The sequence below is a fragment of the Mustela erminea genome, chromosome 2 (assembly GCF_009829155.1).
Source record: "Mustela erminea isolate mMusErm1 chromosome 2, mMusErm1.Pri, whole genome shotgun sequence".
NCBI classification, from domain to species: domain Eukaryota; kingdom Metazoa; phylum Chordata; class Mammalia; order Carnivora; family Mustelidae; genus Mustela; species Mustela erminea.
The window spans coordinates 115,017,071-115,036,152 of record NC_045615.1 but is presented as its reverse complement, the minus strand read 5'-3'; the positions used below and the strand labels follow the sequence as shown (position 1 = coordinate 115,036,152).

Sequence of the window (19,082 nt, the reverse complement as noted above, 5' to 3'; positions counted from 1 at the left end):
AGGGTCTTGGGGTTACCTCTTGACCTCTAATTAAACCAATGGAAGTGGCCATTCCGTGTCTGCATCTATCTCTTCTCCACTGCCCCAGGCCCTAAGTTTAGTTGGACTGGGTTCATGTAATCCTGCCAAGTTACTAAGACTACAGTGTTTAAAAAACCTGGTTGGAGGTTGATCCAGAGCCATACCTGGAAGAGTGGTGTTGGGGATTCTGGAGCACTGTCTGTACCAGATGGTCTATGAGAGAAGTAGGTGTGCTTCTCTACAGTGCAAGGGAGAAGACAGCAAAAAAAACCTAAAAAAAAAAAAAAAAAAAAAAGAACAAAAAAAACCCAAAACCGCAAAACCTAAAAAAAATGTTTGGCACAGCAATTAAACATAAAATAATTGATAGCAGTCATAGTTTGAGTTATCATTGTTAAATTCTGGAACCTTTCTTATATGCTTTCCTTCCTCACCTCCACCTACTCTAAAGGTTTTGAATTTTCTCCCCCCCAATAGGAATGCATTTTATTTATTTATTTTTTAAGGTTTTGAATTTTTCAATGACTGACAGTCTTCCCCTTTCTCCTCTGGCCCTCAAAACAGAGCGGGTGGGTAGAGTCTCCTGAGGTCTGTGCCCTAGATGTGCATGCTTGGCCTGGCGCTGGGGCCTTTCATGTTAGAGGGCCAGTGTCTTCATCTGGGTTTTCCCAGGAGCAGGTCCTGAGATGGAATTTTGGGTTCAGGTGGTTCATTTGAGTGGTGGTCTGAGAAATCTCACAGATCAGGGAGTGGGACAATGAGAGGGCCGGTGTGTGGTGCTTTCCTGGGGGAGCACACTTCATCCTTATCCCCCTAGAGGCCGGGCTGCTCTTGCTCCCCTCTCTCATGGGGCGGCGGTTCTTCTCAGCATCCCTTATGCCCTTCAGTTCTGACTTCCCTGGAGTGGATCTTAGGAGTCAGCCAGCTGAGAGAAAGGCTGCGGGACAGAATGGCGGGTCGGGGGGGCAGCCATCCTAGGCTTGCTGTCTGCCTCCGGAGCCATTTGGGCCCCTGGCAGGTTTTGGGGATAAGGGATGCTGAGGCCACGGCATTTGTAGCAGGGAACTTACTCTCTGTCTGGTTTTCTTTTTCTCTTCAAGTTGCTACACCAAGGACATCTCTTTCTTTACTCCTTAGTTAAGAGGAGAACTTAAAAGCTGATTAGAAATTCAGAGAGAAGGGTAGGATTGGTGAGTTTACCTGAATATCTCTTGAAACTTTTGTTACTGTCCAGTTCCATTTTGTGAAGCTACCTGGCCTTTTTAGATATTTTCGCTTACTTTATTGAAAAAAACTATCTTAGAGGCTGTGGTACCAAAACAAAACAAAAACCAAAAACCAAAAACCAAAAAAAAAAAAACCCAAAACAAAACAAAAACCCAAACCCAAAAAGTTAGGTCAGTTGCCAGCATTGACAAAGCTGTTTTCTTGTGGAATAGCAAATCTGAGTTCTGATCAATGAAATACTTAGTAATGGTAATCAGAGCATAGATTTTATGCTTAATGGTTATTTTTTTTAAGATTTTATTTATTAGAGAGAGAGTTCACAAGCAGGGGGAGTGGCAGAGGAAGAGGGAGAAGGAGACATACTGCTGAGCAAGGAGCCCGATGCGGGGCTCAATCCCAGGATCCTGGGATCCCGACCTGAGCCGAAGGGTGATTCTTAACTGAGTCATCCAGGTGCCCCAGTTATTTATTTATTTTTTCTTAAGAGTTATAACATACTGGGGGTTCAGTATTATTTAGACAAATAGAGCTCTGATTTGGGGAGGAGAGTGGAATGGCAGTTCTGCCCCCCCCCGCAAAGAATACTTGGTGTGTGACTCTGGGAGTAAGACTCCAGAAAGGGGGAACAGGATTTGCTGTCGAGCATGATGCTTCTGGGGTTCACAGACTGCACTTACTTCCAGAGAAGTGTTATTGAGGTGTTCTGACCAGTGTCTATCACCATGTATTAAACAGCATGGCCAGTGTGGGAAGCCAGTGTCAGTGACACAGCAAGAATGCTGGACTTGGGGTGCCTGGGTGGCTCAGTTGGGTAAGTGTCTGCCACTGGCTTAGGTTGTGATCCTAAGGTCCTGGGATGGGCTCCTGCATCAGGCTCCCTCCTCAGTTGGGAGCCTGCTTCTCCCTCTGCCACTCCTGCAGCTTGTGCTATCTCTCACTCCGTCAAATAAATAAATAAAATCTTAAAAAAAAGGATGCCAGACTTAACAGTAAATAAATGACCGCTGCCACGAAGGGCAGATGGCCAGTCTCATCAGGATGTTTTTGTGAAATTTTCAGGAAACCTGTTCAGAAACTAAACCCAGTGTTGTCATTAGTATATATCAATACTTTGAATGAACCATTAGAAAAAAAAAAGCATGTTATGAAGCAGGCCATACATCAGGTAGTTTTCATTAGCTGATGTGATGGTAAAATTGAATGTGCTTCCTTTCACTGGATGGAAGAAAATAATATGGGTCGGTGCACACTACAGTAAGACTTGCTTGGGGTGCTTCTCTTCAGCACAGGTAGACAAGAAAAGTCAGACACTTTCTGAGTTGGTGTGGTTTGAAAAAGGTATACGCTGGATTTTTCTCTAGTTTATAGACTGTTTGGGCTCAGGCTAACATCCCATGATGGGGCAATCATTATAGAAGATCCCAGAGACATGTCACATCAGTGTCATGCTAACAGGTGGCACCGGTGGCTCAAGACACACTTCTAGGAAGGCCTTTTATTTATTTATTTATAAAAATTTTAAAAAAGATTTTATCTATTTATTTGATAGAGATCACAAGTAGGCAGAGAGGCAGGCAGAGAGAGAGGAAAGCAGGCTCCCCACAGAGCAGAGAGCCCGACGTGGGGCTCTTTCCCAGGACCCTGGGATCATGACCTGAGCCGAAGGCAGAGACTTTAACCTACTGAGCCACCCAGGTGCCTCTAGGAAGACTTTTAAGTCTCCAGTAAGTAAGGGACTAGAGGACCTGGTGAGGTGGTTTGTAGTGGGCGTTGCTCTGCGGTTCTGGATGGTTTTACCAACTCTGTGTGCAGCCCTATGCCATGTGTATTTATAAGGAGATGTCACACACTTCCTTATAACACCAAGGTGTTGCCACTGTTAGGTAAATAAGGGAGAAGGAAGGACAAGAGAAGTTGCAAAGAGTTTCTGTGCATAGTCTGATGACATGTGCCTGAGAGGTGACTGGAAGCCACTCCTGGCTTCAGCAGGCAAGGTTCTGAGTGAGTCCCCCTCAAGGGTGTGACAAAGCTCAAGAGTGGGCCAGCCACTGGCAGGAATGTGGTCAGGGACAGTGGGCCACTGTTCTGCTTCTGAGTGCTCCTGTAGTTGACTGTCTGCTATCTTTGAGACCTGTGTGAACTTTTGTGTGGGGCCACTTGGGTCCCAAGCTGGGCCCAGGCTCCCACCAGAGAGCAGCAGCCTTAGCAAGAGGCCCAGATCCTCACTGGTGGAGGGCTACAGCTGTGGCGCTCACCACTGGCCCCTGGTGGCGGTGTGCTGACATGGTAGGGCTGTGCACAAGAGTGGGAGTAGATTGAGACCACCCTCAGATGCCCTAGCCTTGGGGGCTGCTGGAGCTTTGCTTTGAGCTACATGTTGTGAATGATCACATTTTTATTTTATAGGAATCCTAACCATAGAAGCCCAGGGAGGGAAAAGATGAAAAATACGAAAAATGAAATGACATGAATTTTAAGAGTGTATATTTTAGAAGATGGTTTTTAAAAATTCATTTTAATTGTGTTCACAAATATAATCTCTGATTTGTTTTGATAAAACTCAAGTATAACATACTAAGAATAAAACTGTAGAAAGAATATATAGGATCGTGGCATGGCCATAACTTTGAATTCAAACGAAATAGGGACATATATATATATCCTTTTTTGTATGTGCCTTTATTATATTGACCAAAACAAATGGCTTTGGAATCAGATTTCTTGAATTTGAATTCTGGCTGTGCCACTTGCTATAGAGGTTAACCGTTAGGTGTTGATTTCCTCCCAGTATTGTTGTTTTCTGTGTGGCAGGTATCTGTAGTTTGCCTAAATATTTGTTATAGTGCTTATAAGTGATAACTTTTATTCTGTTTTTAACAGGGACCTCCGAAATAATCTCATTAGTAGTATAGATCCCGGTGCCTTTTGGGGACTTTCATCGCTAAAAAGATTGTAAGTATTTGAATTGCTTGCCTACAAATTTGAACTGTTCTTTTATTTTTCTTTCTTTCTTTCTTTCTTTTTGAAGGTTTTATTTATTTTACAGCGAGGTAGAGTATGCGTGAGAGAGAGAGAGAGAGCGCGTGTGTGCACGGAAGCCTGAGCAGGGGAGGAGCAGAGGGGGAGGGACAAGCAGACTCTGCCCTGAGCGCAGGACATAGGTCTCCATCTCACAACCTTGAGATCATGACCCAAGTTGAAATCAAGAGTTTCATGACCTGAGCCACAATCAAAAAACTGACCGAGGAAGCACCTAGGCATCCCTGGACTGTTCCTTTTATAAAGAGCTGTTACCCTCCTTCAAATTTTAACATGATTAAAAGAAATGGATTTTAAACAATTTTTAGTTTATTGACTAGGTCCATGATAGAAAAAGGAATATTTAATATAGGTAGTGTAGAAAGTGGTTAATTTGTGCAGTAATTTGATTTTTTTGATGATAGATGATTGAGTCCTTCTTATGTTAAGGAAATGATTACTGTATTGGCTTTGAAGTGATGATCATATGTCATGCATAGTGGATTTTCAAGGTATGAATGCGTGCAAACTCTGTCTGTTGTATATGCGTATCATTTGAGGCCCCTTTCTATTAATGGTTTAAAGTCTTGCTTTTTGCATGTATACTTTATCTGTGTGTTATTATTTCAAAACCTACAAGCAATTTTTATTATTTCTGAAGCTAAACAACTCTTCACTCCTTTTTATGTGGTTTCCACAGCTGCCTATGAACATTCTCCTATTAGCGAGGTTGTCCTACACTCGAGCCCTGTGGACTGTCCCACCATCCCTTATTCCTTCGAAAGACATTTCTTACTATTAAGTGCTGGCTGCTTACCATGGCCTGACTTGTTGGGAAGAGCCTACAGACTCTTCGGGGCAACTCTAGTTAATGGAAATAGCCCTACCACACGCACATGGGAGCTGTCACAGATAAAGCCATCCTCAAAACGTGCCAAGGAAGGGAGAGGGTCACCTGGGGGGCAGGGAGGGTCCTGCCACAGGAGTAGACCTTCCAATCTGACCTTGCTCCCGAGGGATGAGTCCTGCATATCGAAAAATAACAAGATGGGCGTTCTAAGCAGAGTGGATGTTGTTGTGGAGCCAGAGCATGAAGTATAAAGTGGAATGCAGTCTGGTCACAGAGAGATTAGGCTCTTGTTGGCCTGAAATGACCTGCCAGGTTAAGGAATTTTGAGTGTCTTTAGACAGCGTGGGGCTAGCGGGACTTTTCGAATATGGAGTTGACATCAGAATTGTGTTTCAGAATGTTTCTGATGGCAGGAAGGAGAAATCATGTAAGTGCACACAATTGGGGCAGAGGATGTTGGGGATGAGATGATGCTTTTATTCTTAACAATCAGCCCTTCCTCTGTCCCTGTCTCTCTCTCTCTCTCTCTCTCCTTTTTTTTTTTTTTTTTTTGTTCTATCATGCCCCTTTGTTTGTTTGTTTATTATTATTTTTAAAGATTTTATTTATTTGACAGACAGAGATAATAAGTAGGCTGAGAGGCAGGCAGAGAGAAAGAGGGGGAAGCATGCTCCCCGCTGAGCAGAGAGTCTGACACGTGGCTCCACCCCAGGACCCTGGGATCATGGCCCAAGCTGAAGGCAGAGGCTTTAACCACTGAGCCACCCAGGCGCCCCTATTTATTTACTTAAAGAATTTATTTTTAAATAATCTCTATGCCCAACATGGGGCTCAAACTCACAACTCTGAGGTCAAGAGTCACCTGCTCTACAGACTGAGCTGGCCACATGTCTCTCTCATGCTCTCTTACTATTTAATGTTTATAAAGTATTGAGGGTGCCTGGTTTTGTTTTCTGTTTGTTTGTTTGTTTGTTTCCTGTTGTCTTTGTTTCCCGTGTTGTTTGTATAATAAAATAAGCTACGTTTGCTCTGAGTTGAATCATGCCAAGACAGTTAAATGCTGACAAGGACTTTCCCTCCTAATACTTTTAACATCTTGTATCTATGATTCTGTCCTTCCAGACTCATTCCTTTTTACAGTCAGGTCCGGTTGTTAGAGTTGGCTATGCTATTTTTGCTTATTTAAAAAATGCTATTTATTCAAATATAATTTTTTTTCATCTAAAATGTATCCTCTGAAGCTCTCCTCTCAATGCCCTGTCTTGGTCAGTCCTAGTGTTCAGAATTCTAGAAGATGAGACATCGCAGGGGTTAAAGGATTCTCCCTTCACTGTGTAACATTGTTTGAAATTTCAGTCAGACTCTGTAGGAGGGGACATTACGACCATGGTTTTTCTTGAGGCCACAGGGTGGCGGTTCATTGTTTTCATCAGACATTGTTGCGCTCCCGACGCCCTGGATTGTCTCAGGAGGTCTCGCCCTGGATCTCTTTTCTTCCCTGTACACTCTGCTCTCCACTGTTTTCCAGTTAAGGCTTTTTAATGAGGGAACTCAGGAAAATAAGGCCCGTCCGGAGCAGGACAGTGGAGTTAATGCAGACTGCAGTTCTGGGTAGGGAACAGAAGTGCTGGAGGCGAGCCGCCATTCCGCTCTACTTGGTGTAGAGCCCAGCAACAGTAGCAATTGGGTCCAGCGGTGAGATCCGGTGGTGAGACGGAGCAGCATCCGTTCTGTTGAATAAAAATGAAGTCTACTGTGGGGGTCCAGTGGTGCGCTCGGTTCCAGAGATCTGGGGGTAACTCTGGGGCACCTCAAGGGGTTGGCAGCCTGGTGGGATCCTGTGTAGCACCCAGGAGCCTGGATGTGGACGTGGACTCTACTTACCAGGAGAGGGAGCCCTGGCTAGAGCGCAGCTGCTGAGAGCCGCTAGGACTCACCGGGCCTGACACAGCCGGGGGTGTGGAGCATGGCCATGGTCAGGCTGCCACACCAGCCCTGGGGGAGGAGGGGCAGCTGTGTAGTGAGCTTGTTGATGACCTTGAGTCGCTTTCTTTGAGCTCCTCCCCAGAGGTACACAGGCACCGTGTTTGGATGGGTCAGTTTGAATCAGGGTGGGAAGAGGAGGCCTCCAGCAGGAAGCCGGAGTGTGGGTGTTCCACCCACCTTATCAGAAACTGGGGCTGAGGGGCGCCTGGATGGCTCAGTCGTTAAGGGTCTGCCTTCAGCTCAGGTCATGGTCTCAGGGTCCTGGGATGGAATGCCACATTGGGCTCCCTGCTCAGCGGGAAGCCTGCTTTTCCGTCTGCTGCTCCCCTTGCTTGTGCTCACTTGCTTGCACACTCTCTCTCTCTTGCTGTCTCTCTATCAAATAAATAAAATCTTAAAAAAAAAAGAAAAGAAAGAAAGAAAGAAAAGAAACTGGGGCTGAGGCCAAACTGTCTTTGTTTTTTTGGCCCTCCTGGCAATTCTCATGCTAATGTTTGGGAACTTCTAGAAGATCTTTTCCTCTAGCTTCCCCCTGACTCCCCGTGAGAGGGATGTGATGTCATATTGCCAGACAAAGACAGACAGCTTATTCTCTCCCTTTGTGATTGGCCCCCCTTTATTTCCAGCTTTTTGGGAGGGAAGCTTTTTAGGAGCATAACATGCTAATAATATCTTCACGTTGAGATACAGGTTGAAGGGAACTTGACTGCTAATACAAAGCTGTTTCATCAGGATGTTTTAAGGATATGCAGAAGATCTTTGGTTCTCTACCCAGTTCTCCATCCTTCAGTAAATAATTTCTCAAGTACTTCCATCCGAAATAAATAAATAAATTTCTTGTTCAGTAGCATTTAATTACTGGTATCGTCCCTAGCACTGCCTGAGCGTCCTTTGACTGCATTACATGTTAAGTAGTCTCTTGTGTTCTTGCCTAGGAAGGTAATTGCCATTTATAATATTCTTCCCACTGGAAAATACATTCTTAATTTCAAACAGCCCATGTGTAATGGGACTTAGGGTATATGGCTTGCAAGCTGAGAGAGTCCTATATGTAAACTCAATGAGATACAAAGATATTCTGTGGTATTCATGTTTGCTGGTTGCTTGTGGTTACAGGCACTCTTTCTTATGAGGCTCTAAATCATTCATTCCAGTTGTGCCTCTCACTCGACAGCACACATAAAGCTTTTTTGTAAGTGTAGCAGGCCTTTGCCTTTATTTTATAGATAATTTGAATCAGGAAGATTAAGTGGCTTTCTGAAGGATAATCTACCAAAAGTAGGTAAAACCTAGACCTATTCACTTTCTCTTTTGCTTTATCAACAAATTCAGGCAGATTCTCAATCTAAATAAAACCCATTATCAATACCTAAATACCATTTTAAATAGGTATAGCTATAATGAAATTGTTTCCCAAAGAATCAGTGGTAATTACACCAGTTAAAGCTCAGAAGTGAAACAAGATAATGAATTGAGCCCAGAAATGCTTGTTTAAGCAGCAATTCACAAAATGATGCCTAATTTTCTTAAACAGTAAAACCCAGAAATAAAAGGAAAATCAGCTGGAATTAAAAAAAAGTCCCATCGGATTACATACCTCACTTTAATATTCTGAGGAGCAGGAGCCTGGAGTCACGGCACGCGCGGGTAACGTTTCGTATTGCTTAAGTTTTTTTTTAATCAAAAGTTGCTATAAGATAGGAAAGGCAGAGCTGTGAAATTTAGGGAAACTCAGGATTACCTGAGCTAGGTTTCAGAATACCTTGGAGAGAAACTTAATGCATAGGTATTCGATTCAGATGTTCTGTCATTATCATTTCTGGTTTCTCGTCCAGCTAATACAGTTTCTGCTGTTATCAAGTTATACAATTTAGAACCCAACAATTTTAGTTCAGAAATGGGTGATGCAAATTGCTTCTCTAAAGAGTAACTCAAAGCATGACTCAGAGAACAGGTACTTTTCCACTACAAAGAATAATATGGACATTGAAGAAAAAGGTCATAAAAATATTTTTGAAAGTTTTGTTTAGAATCTTGCTTTAATTCTTTTATAAAAATCGAAGGGATGAGTAATCCCTGAGGAGGAACTAATAAAAATTAAGATTCATTGTTTTGGGGTTTTCTTAGATACAGCTTAGTAAATCTAGTGATGGAAAAATTGCTGAAAGCCATGCTGTCTTACTTGAAGGTTACAGAAATTCTCATTTATTTCATTTATCTCTACTAAACATTTTTTGTAGATAAAAAGGAAAAAGCTGCATGGATTGAGGAGGAAAAAATATTTGGAAAGTAATAAAAGAAAAACCGTATTTAGAAAGTAACATAAGAATATGAGTGGGGTACGGCACCCCGGTGGCTCAATTGGTTAGCTCCTGATTCTCCTCAGGTCATGATCTCAGGGTTCTAGCAGTGAGCCCTGCGTGGGGGAGGGAAGTTTGCTTCTCCCTCTGCCCTTCCCGTTCCTCGTGTTTACTCTCTCTCTCTCTCTCTCTCTCTGTCTCAAATAAAGAAATAAATAAAATCTTTTTTAAAAAAGTTAAGAGTGAGGCGCCCACATGACTCAGTCGGTTAAGTGTCTGACTCTTGATTTCGGCTCAGGTCATGATCTCAGGGTCATGGAATTGAGCCTCTCCTCGGGCTCCTTGCTTAATGGGGAGTCTGCTGGGGATTCTCTTTCTCCCTCTGCCCCTTCTCCCCTCTCTCCCTCCCTCTCTTTCTCTCTGTCTTTAAAATAAAGAAATCTTAAAAAAAAGAAAAAAGAAAGAAAAAAAAAAGTTTAGCGTGATGGGAAAAAATTATTAGGCTGTTACCTAGAAAAGGTAATCTGGCCTGGAGACTAAACCATAGATCTGTGAGGTAAAAGCAAACTCAGTTTTCTCATTACAGTTAAAACTGGCTATTTAAGGGATGACATCAGAAAGCATTAAGTTTCAGGAATTCTTAAGAAATAAAAGTTCCAGCTTTTTGGTAATTTGTCCCTTTTTCTTTTGTCTGTCTGATGTTCACTGCGACTGGTCTCTGTCCCTAACTCCCCAGCATAATGAACGGTATAGGTCATCTAAGGCATTCTTTCACAGACAGTAAGATAGATTGAGTCTCATTTTTACCACTCCAGTTTTATTGTGAGTCATTTTACAGGAATAAATGCTTGAAATATAGAGGGCACTGTAATTAGTGCTTAGTCTGTACGCGGCAGAAGTCGGTGAGAGCAAGGACTATTTTGTTCTCTCAGTGTTCCCCTTAACTCACTGAAGTAGGTAAACTTCTCAAGGATGCTGAAAACAAAGATCTTGCATGATACCTGGGTGCTGTTCTTGAATATTGAACATAGGAAACCTTCATCCAAGAGAACTAATTGAAGACACTTTTTTCCCTTTTCTCTTTAGGGATCTGACAAACAATCGAATAGGATGTCTGAATGCAGATATATTTCGAGGACTCACCAATCTGGTTAGGCTGTAAGTACCTCTTTTCCATTAAAATATAAGAAAACATGTGAACTGGTACCCAGACATTTATAGACACCTGTGATACGTCTGATAGTAAAGTAGCAGCTGTCAGGATTATGGAAGGAGAAGGCGCTAAGGAGCTGGAAATTCAATCTTGGGGATATAATGTCATCAGAACATAATATTGTGTATTATGCGCGTGCACGTGCGCGCGCACACGCAGAGAGCCAGTCGGGGTATGTGCCTTAGAGAACATGTTCATGTTGGGAGAGATGGGTCAGAAGCTTTCCTGGTCTGGATCAGTTTCCTGGAAGGGGCAAAACCTAAGCTGATGGTGCAGAGATTGCAAAGATTGGATTAGTTAGAAAGGAAAAGAAGCGGAGCCAATGATGCGTAAAGGTGGAAGTGAGAGCAAAGCCGGTGTCAAGGGGAAAGCTGTCGGCATGAAGAGTAAAATCACCATTTGAGTCAGGCCTCTGACTTTGCGATTTGGGGTGAACCCACTTTTCTGAGCTTTTCTTTTTTTTTCCATCTGTGAGGTTCTCAGTACCTCAAAGTTTTTATGAAGATTAATTAGAGTTTGAATGATCTGTAACCCTCTCTTATAATTTACATATAATATAAATGCAGAACTTTGTATAAGCCATCAAATACATTTTTATTTTATTTTTAAAATGAGGAAGCTCTGTTTGGGAGTGACTAGAAATAAGGCTGATTATCTTTAATAGAACTTTGTATGGGAGCATATGAAAGGCAGACAGAGGCTTAGAACTGATTTAACAATAGGAAGCCACTGAAGGACATTTATGTTGGGAAAGTGGCATAAAATCCTGTTTTATAGACTAGTTGTCTGCGAGTAGGGTGCAGGATGAAATTTGGGATTTAGGGTCGAAGGTCTAGTTACAAGGATTGTCTGTGCCTGGTTCTTTCTGTGGCTTTTCAGAATGTTTCTGCAACTTCATTCATGTTAACTTTGAAAAAGCTCTTAGGGCCATCAATAGTGAGATTATTTCATCTTTGCAGTAAGGGAGGCTTCAGTGGACGTGGATGTGGGGGATTGATTAATTCTTTGTATGGATCTGTGCCTTTGTTGATGGAGGATTTCTGGGGAGAACTGTCTCAGAGGGGAAGACGTAACTTGCAGAGGCCGCTACCCTCTCCCTCTCTCTCCACAGTGCAAATAACTGCCAAACCAAAGATGGGGAACCAGAAATGAACTTCTGTGAAGTTTCTGTCCTTTACTTAGGACCTTAATTCCCAGAGAGGTTGTTAGGAGCTTAACAGATCAAAAGCTTTCTTTTTCCCCCTTTTTTCATGAATTTTGATCAGTTTAAATTTTTATTTTTTTGAGAATTATACCTTTAATACTTTTCTATCAGAAATAACTGGTGAGTGGGGATGCCCTGGTGGCTTAGCTGGTTAATCATCTGCCTTCAATTTAGGTCACAATCCTGGGGTCCCGGGATTGAGGACACCCAACACCCACCCCCCAGGGGAGGGGGCTGGCTCCCTGCTCAGCGGGGAGCCTGCTTCTCTCTCTCTCCTTGCCCCACCCCCTGCTTCATTCTCTCTTGAATGAATAAATAATGTTAAAAAAAATAAATAATCAGTGAGTGATGTTTGTAAGAACTTCCTTTATACTGAGCAATTACTGAGATCATTAAGTAATAAAACCACATACAGATTTGAAGGAAAAGTTAAACCTCCCTTCCATCACTTCAGATATATTGTGAGCTGACCTGTACTAATTATCTGGTGGATCATTTTCAGATTTTTCTGTTGCCCCCACAAAGGTACAGGCATACATACAGAGCTTTAAGTGTGTGCTATACTCAGCAATTTCTTGAAAAAAATTATCAGCATGTCATTAATCTCTTTTCAAGAGGGTGACATGTTGAAACAGTTCATGTTTGTTAATAATTACGGAATATTCCAAGTACAGAACTGATTATAATTTAGCCAATTATTCTTCTGTTGCAGGAGATTCCATTTGATTGCGTTTTCCCTTCCTTTAACAAATTGGCCCTGGTAAACATCTCTTGTATATACATAGGTGATGCGTCATCATGCATATTTAACCTACAGGCATTCAAATGTATCTGTTTAGCAAAAAGTCAAGTAAATAAAGAAAAATTAAGATATTAAGAAACCCCAGCGTAGAAGGTGGGCGTGGGGATGGATGGAGATAGTTCACCGGCTACTCCATTCAGGGAGCTGATAGGACATGGGAGTAATGACTTTTCTGTGCTGGTTGTCATTCTCCGTACCTTTTTGCTTCTTTTGTGTAAGTATCTCAGAGCTGGAGTGTGGCTCTAGTGTTTTAAAACGTGTGTAAGTTTTTATGGTTCCCAAACCAAATCCAGTTACTCTGGTGTTCAGCCAGCCTTGCTCCGACACTGGAGGGAAAATTGGTTTGTGTTGGGATTTACGGAGAGGATGGCATGTCTCACTTCAATGTGATTCCTTCTTCTGTGATTTTTAAGAGGAAATAGCTAATAATATCTAATGATTAGAATGAAATTACCTAATAATTAGAATCTAATGATCCCTGTAAAATGCCATTTTTTTTTATACTTAAGTCCTATATGTGTATGATAGAGTTTTATTTTCAACTTACCATTACGGAGTCTTCAAACTTGTAAAAAACAAAACAAAACAAAAAAACGAAACATTAGAGACAATTGTGTAAGGAATCTCCATGCACCCTTTCCTCAGTCTTAACACTTGGCAGCTTCACAGCCAGCCTTGTTTTAGTTCCATCTGCCATCTCTTTGTCTTCCAGATCTGAGTAATCACATAATTCCACATAGAATAGCTTCATAAAAATACTGTTGTTCGCTTTAATTGCATCTAGGTTCCTTTTTAAAAATACAGCAGTGATTTACACTTCCACCAGCACTACCCTTTTCAGAGGCTACATTCACTATCTCCTCTTATACGCCAGAAAAGAGAAGGGCATCTCTTTCCTTGTTCTTTTCATTGACAGATACCCTTTTTTTGTTTGTTTGTTTGCTTAAGTTCCCAGGTAGTTCTTCTGTGAAGATCAGAATCCTTTTATCCAGACATTTTCTATCAAAAATTTGTATGCTACATTTAAAAGCCAATCCAGGGATGTTTCTACTGAATTTCATTGTGTATTAATTTGTGAAGGATTGGCATTTGTAATATTTGTAATATTAAGTCTTGCCATCCAGGAATATACTGCTGCAGGATCCATCTGTTAACTGTCACTTTCTCCCACATGGGAGGGATTCAGCCCAGACTCCAGAGGAGAGACGGGCCTCCTCCCAGGTCTCAGGACATCTTCCTTGAGAATTCTGGGTTTAAGTTCTATCTATTCTTGATACTACAACAGGTTCTGAACAGAGCTTGTGGTAGTTAGACCATCCTGCCATCTTCCCAGAGCCCTCAGCTCTGTTTTACTATTAGAAGCTTCCTGAAGATAGAGTCTACATCCCGAATAGTCAGCCACCTCTATTGAGCACCTACTGTGTATCCCAGCTTATTACTATCTGCCTGGCAAATAAGACCCACAAGGCCTTCTGCTCTTGGAGCTTAGGTCAAGTGTGGAATCGTTACGGGTATAACAAACCACCTCAAATTTTAGCATAGGGTGTTCTGGGTTTAATTCATATAAAACTACGCAAAGGTTGATAATATTTATTAAAGTTATCTGATACAAGGGGAAACAAGATAGGTTAAGTAATTTGCCCAAGGACAACACTGAATTACGTGTTTTAAACCCTGGACTCATTGCACTCTATTGACATATTTTATTCAGTTCCTGGGGGTTGGTGCCCCTGATTATTCAGGTTATCCCTGTCCTTTTCTTGTTTTTACACTTCTTTTTCTTAAGTGAAGCTGAGTTAACACATGAAGAGTAATTCACTTATAATGAGAGCGTGACTAAAGTTCTGGCTCAGTAAGGTAGCTTTTGGGTTCATCTAGTATTTGGTAGAAAGTCATTATCTGATAGTAATAATTTTGTTATTTTATATAGATTAAGAACAAATTTCTTCACCCTTGGATAACGCATTTACTAGTTTCCTTTTTATAATAAAACAACTTTCATAAATTCTTTATAACATTACTCAGTGATTATAGGATATGCTAGCAAATTGTGTAAAATGATAAATAATTGTTAGTGTTTTTTAAATGAAATTACTATTATTATTTTTTTTTTCCTAGAAACCTTTCAGGGAATTTGTTTTCTTCATTATCTCAAGGAACTTTTGATTATCTTGGCTCACTCCGGTCTTTGTAAGTAAGAAATTTTTTTCTGTTTTGATAAATATATCTTGGTTTTTAAAAATTAAAAACAGTTATTAAATGGTTTCAGAGGCTTCATGGGGAAAATTTGGTGATTTTGCAAAAGTTAGACTCTCACTTGAGAGTGTGCATTCTCATTGAAAAACCTACTATAAACCTGAATAATGTGTTTCAGACTGGAACAACCATTTTCTCCTGAGAATACTATATCTCTCTATATTTAGAATAAATAAATTGACAATTAATTTTCTTTCATTTTATTTTAAAGTTAGGAAATATTTTATTGTTTGACTAGTGGATGAATCCTCAAAATATAAAATATCATCCCTCCCTGTGAAGAATCTGTAATTAAGAATATTTTATGTTTTGGGGATTTACCTTTATCCTGTAACCCTTTCCCCAAACTGAATTCACAAGTTGTTAGTGACATTGCTAGGAATGTCTTGCTTTATGAAATCAATGCAAAATCATATGGACTCAGTTCTCTGTAGCTTTAGAATTGGTGGGTCCCCTCCTCCTAGAGCAGTTTTGTTAACTGAGATTGTATGGGCGTGCCTTTTGACAGTAATGGTATTTCCAGCTGAACTATAATATATTTCAAACTATAAGTTATACTAATTTCTATTGGAAATACAGTTAAGTATAATGCTTTTTAAATTTTTATTGTGTATAATTTATGGGATTGACTGTTTTTCCAAGGAAGAATGTCTTCTTCCCTAGCAGTTGCTGTTTGGTGTTTCTTGACTTCTTTCCCACCATCCCTTCTTCTCCCCTCCCCTTCTCTGCTGTTTTTCTTGAATTTTCTAGACCTATCAGTTAGCAGTTTTCCTTGAGATGTAGCTAATACTTAAGCATTCATCTGGCTCCTTGGCATCATGGTGGACCCATGTACATGCTTCTGGAGCCATGTTAGATTAAACTCTGTCTGGTCTTTTTATTGCCATTATTTTTTAGTGAAAACATCTCTTTTTAGCATATTTAGTGGGCTCAGGTCTGCCACTTCTGTGAAGTTGAGAAAATAAAAAAGATGACAAAGAATAATCTGGCTTTTGAGACCCTGGATAGCAGGAATGGAAGAAGGATTTTCCTCCCAAATCGGGGGGAAATGGCCAGTTTTTTCTTTTTTCTTTTTTTTTTTTTTAAGATTTTATTTATTTATTCGACAGAGAGGGATCACAAGTACACAGAGAGACAGGCAGAGAGAGAGGAGGAAGCAGGCTCCTGTGGAGCAGAGAGCTTGATGTAGGGCTTGATCCTGGGACCTGAGCCAAAGGCAGAGGCTTTAACCGACTGAGCCACCCAGGCGCTCTGGCCAGTTTTTGTCTTTTACCCACTAGTGCTGGAAACCGACCAGAAGGTGGTGCTTAGGAGTTAGAAATTAGTCCAATTCTAACTTCCACCTTCCTTTTTTTTTTTTTCCCCCAGAACTAATAAGATAAAGTCTGTGCTGGTGTGCTGTGTTAAGAGCACACGTTATGTTTACTCTTTGAACTTTGATTTATTTGTATAGAACAGGTTACATTCTGTATTAGTTGTTATTTGTTTTGTTCCACTATTATATAATGTCCTGCAGGTTGACAGGGGACAGTATCTGTATTTATTGTTATTAGCTGGACTTAGCATATCGTGCAACACATAAGTAGTGCTTTATAAAACCAAATATTCAATAAATTATGGTGCTTTTATCCCAGTTGTATATATTATCCTTTGTTTCTTATACCCAGGTGCCAACTTATAAAATTTCTTGCCTCATATAAAAATAATTCTGTATTTTCTTTCATATCAACTATGAGGTATTCTTTTACTTTTAGTGGTTTAACTTTATACCCCTTAAGTTGGTAAGTATCTTGGTATCACTTGGTGCAAGTGGAAAAGTGTCCAAGAGAGTCTCCACTCTTGATAAAACTTAGACTCTGGTCAGACAAAATATAACCATGATAAATGGTCAAATATTCCTTTTTGTTACCCAAATTAATAGTTTGTAGGCATTTAAGGCAAAAGCATGGCCATGATGCTAGAACAATTGGAGACGTGTTCAAGGTCAAGTGTTAGTGCCACCATGCTTACTGATGAATGGATAGAAATTGGATAGGCATAAAAGATGGGAGATTTGGTATTCCAGACCCTGGGACTAAGGAGCTTATTGCCTAGAAGAGGGATGATAGCTAGATTCGTGTTTGCATACCAGCTTTGATTTCAACCATTTAGTCCCTGAATTACCAGGGACATGTGCTGGGGTCAGCCATCCTGCCTGTCTTCTCACTGGAAAGGAAAACAGAACCAGTTGGTGTTGTGTGCCTAAGGCCACCGAGGGTGAGCACTAGTGTGCTTGTCACCCAAAGCAGAAGCCAATATAAAGCAAACATGCTGTTTAATTTTATTCACCACACTCACTAATTTGTATTTTGTATGCTACAGAGAATTTCAGACTGAGTATCTTTTGTGTGATTGCAACATATTGTGGATGCATCGCTGGGTGAAGGAGAGAAACATCACCGTACGGGACACGCGGTGTGTTTATCCAAAGTCCCTTCAGGCCCAGCCAGTCACGGGGGTGAAGCAGGAGTTGCTGACATGCGGTAAGGGAGAAGGGAAAGCAGAGGAAGGGTTTGCCGTATTTTACTTGTTACTCTGTTTTTCTTGACAGTCTGGAAGTTCTCTTTATATCGTGCTGGAATTGATTACAACCATTAATCTTCATGGATCTGATAATACATATTTAGTTTATGCGAACAGTTAAGTCAGCTGGATAAAAAATTGTTTTTTGGATTGGTGTTTAAGGTTCTTGGGTTCTGAACAGCTTTCTTTATGAAAAACAATTTCAGGGAATAGTATAGATCTTCAGATTTTTCCATTAGTTGGCAAACCAGGGGTTTGTTGGTAGTTAAAAAAAAAGAATCTGAAGATGCAATCATTATTTGTTGGTAGGAGTGTGAAATAATAAATAATAGAGCCTTTTTGATACAGAATTTGGCAGTATGTGTCAGGGTTCTTAAAAATTTGATAGAGTTTGATCCAGTAATTCTACATGAGGGCTTAATTACTAGGAAATGATCAGCTTTGTATGTCAGTATTTAAATACAAGCCTATCTTTGAGTCTGAAAAATAGGGGATTGGTTGAATGTCTTGTGACACATTCATTTATAATATGCAGCTATTGAAAATCATGATTTTGAGTATTATCTGAAGGCTTGAGAGACATAAAATAACATTTATAAAAAGAAAAAGAAGAAAAAAAAACATAAACCAAAAGCCATCCTTAAAATGATCAAAGGAGATTCCAGTTTAGTCTTTGTAGCTGGAAATAAGCAGTTGTGTATCAACATTTCTTCTTTATTATCATTACTGTTGTAGTTTCACAAGCAAAGTATGCTATTGGATGAAAATTAAGATTTGTGAAAAGAAACAGCATATACATGTATCAGATCATCATGATGTACTCTTTTTTTTTTTTTTTTTTAATTTATTTGACAGAGATCACAAGTAGGCAGAGAGGCAGGCAGAGAGAGAGAGAGAGAGAGAGGAGGAAGCAGGCTCCCTGCTGAGCAGAAAGCCCGATGCGGGACTCGATCCCAGGACCCTGAGATCATGACCTGAGCCGAAGGCAGCGGCTTAACCCACTGAACCACCCAGGCGCCCCATCATGATGTACTCTTAAAATATCTTATAATTTTGAATGGGGGAGGAGAGAATAAAGCAATTAAATGCATCTCTTAAAATTTTGTCAGTTATACCTCAGTAAAGCTGGAAGAGGGAAACTAAAAGAAGTAAACTAAAGCCCATCTTGCATTGCATTCTTATCTCTCAAAGGTAGCTGTTGTCAGAGATAACTTAGTATATTTTCTTCATCTTTTTCTTGTACTTTGAACAAAATGTCATTATACTCTAATGATATTTTGTAACTTTTTTAAACCTGAGATCATGTAAACCCATTTCCTCTTCATATAAAATAGATGCATACCAATCCATGATATAGAGGTTGTTATCAGGTCTCTTTAGGTTGTTAATATTTTCTCTATAAATAATCGTAAGGTTTAATTTCCTTGCATGCATGTTTGTATATGTATTGTTTTTCTTTAGAATAGACTGTTGCTAAAAGCAGCGTACAGTGGGCTACATATTCTAAAGGCCTTTAATGAGCCCATGGTGTTTGTGTGTGTTTTTGCATACATATTTAGAATTTCTCACTTTTATTTGTATGACTGGAAGGAAGTATACCAACTTTTTAACAGTGATGGTAATATATGGGATCTTAAAAGATT

At 40.5% G+C, this 19,082-nt stretch overlaps 1 protein-coding gene across 2 annotated transcripts in view; it reads left to right on the top strand.

The window, feature by feature from the left end:
• Positions 1 to 19,082, top strand: part of ADGRA3 (adhesion G protein-coupled receptor A3) — a 124,967-nt gene that overhangs the window by 45,188 nt on the left and 60,697 nt on the right. For both annotated transcript variants that reach the window (XM_032333985.1, XM_032333984.1), the window contains 4 exons: positions 4,129 to 4,200; positions 10,489 to 10,560; positions 14,740 to 14,811; positions 17,239 to 17,399. In XM_032333985.1, the coding sequence (XP_032189876.1) occupies positions 4,129 to 4,200; positions 10,489 to 10,560; positions 14,740 to 14,811; positions 17,239 to 17,399 (377 nt within the window). The remainder of the gene's footprint in view (positions 1 to 4,128; positions 4,201 to 10,488; positions 10,561 to 14,739; positions 14,812 to 17,238; positions 17,400 to 19,082) is intronic.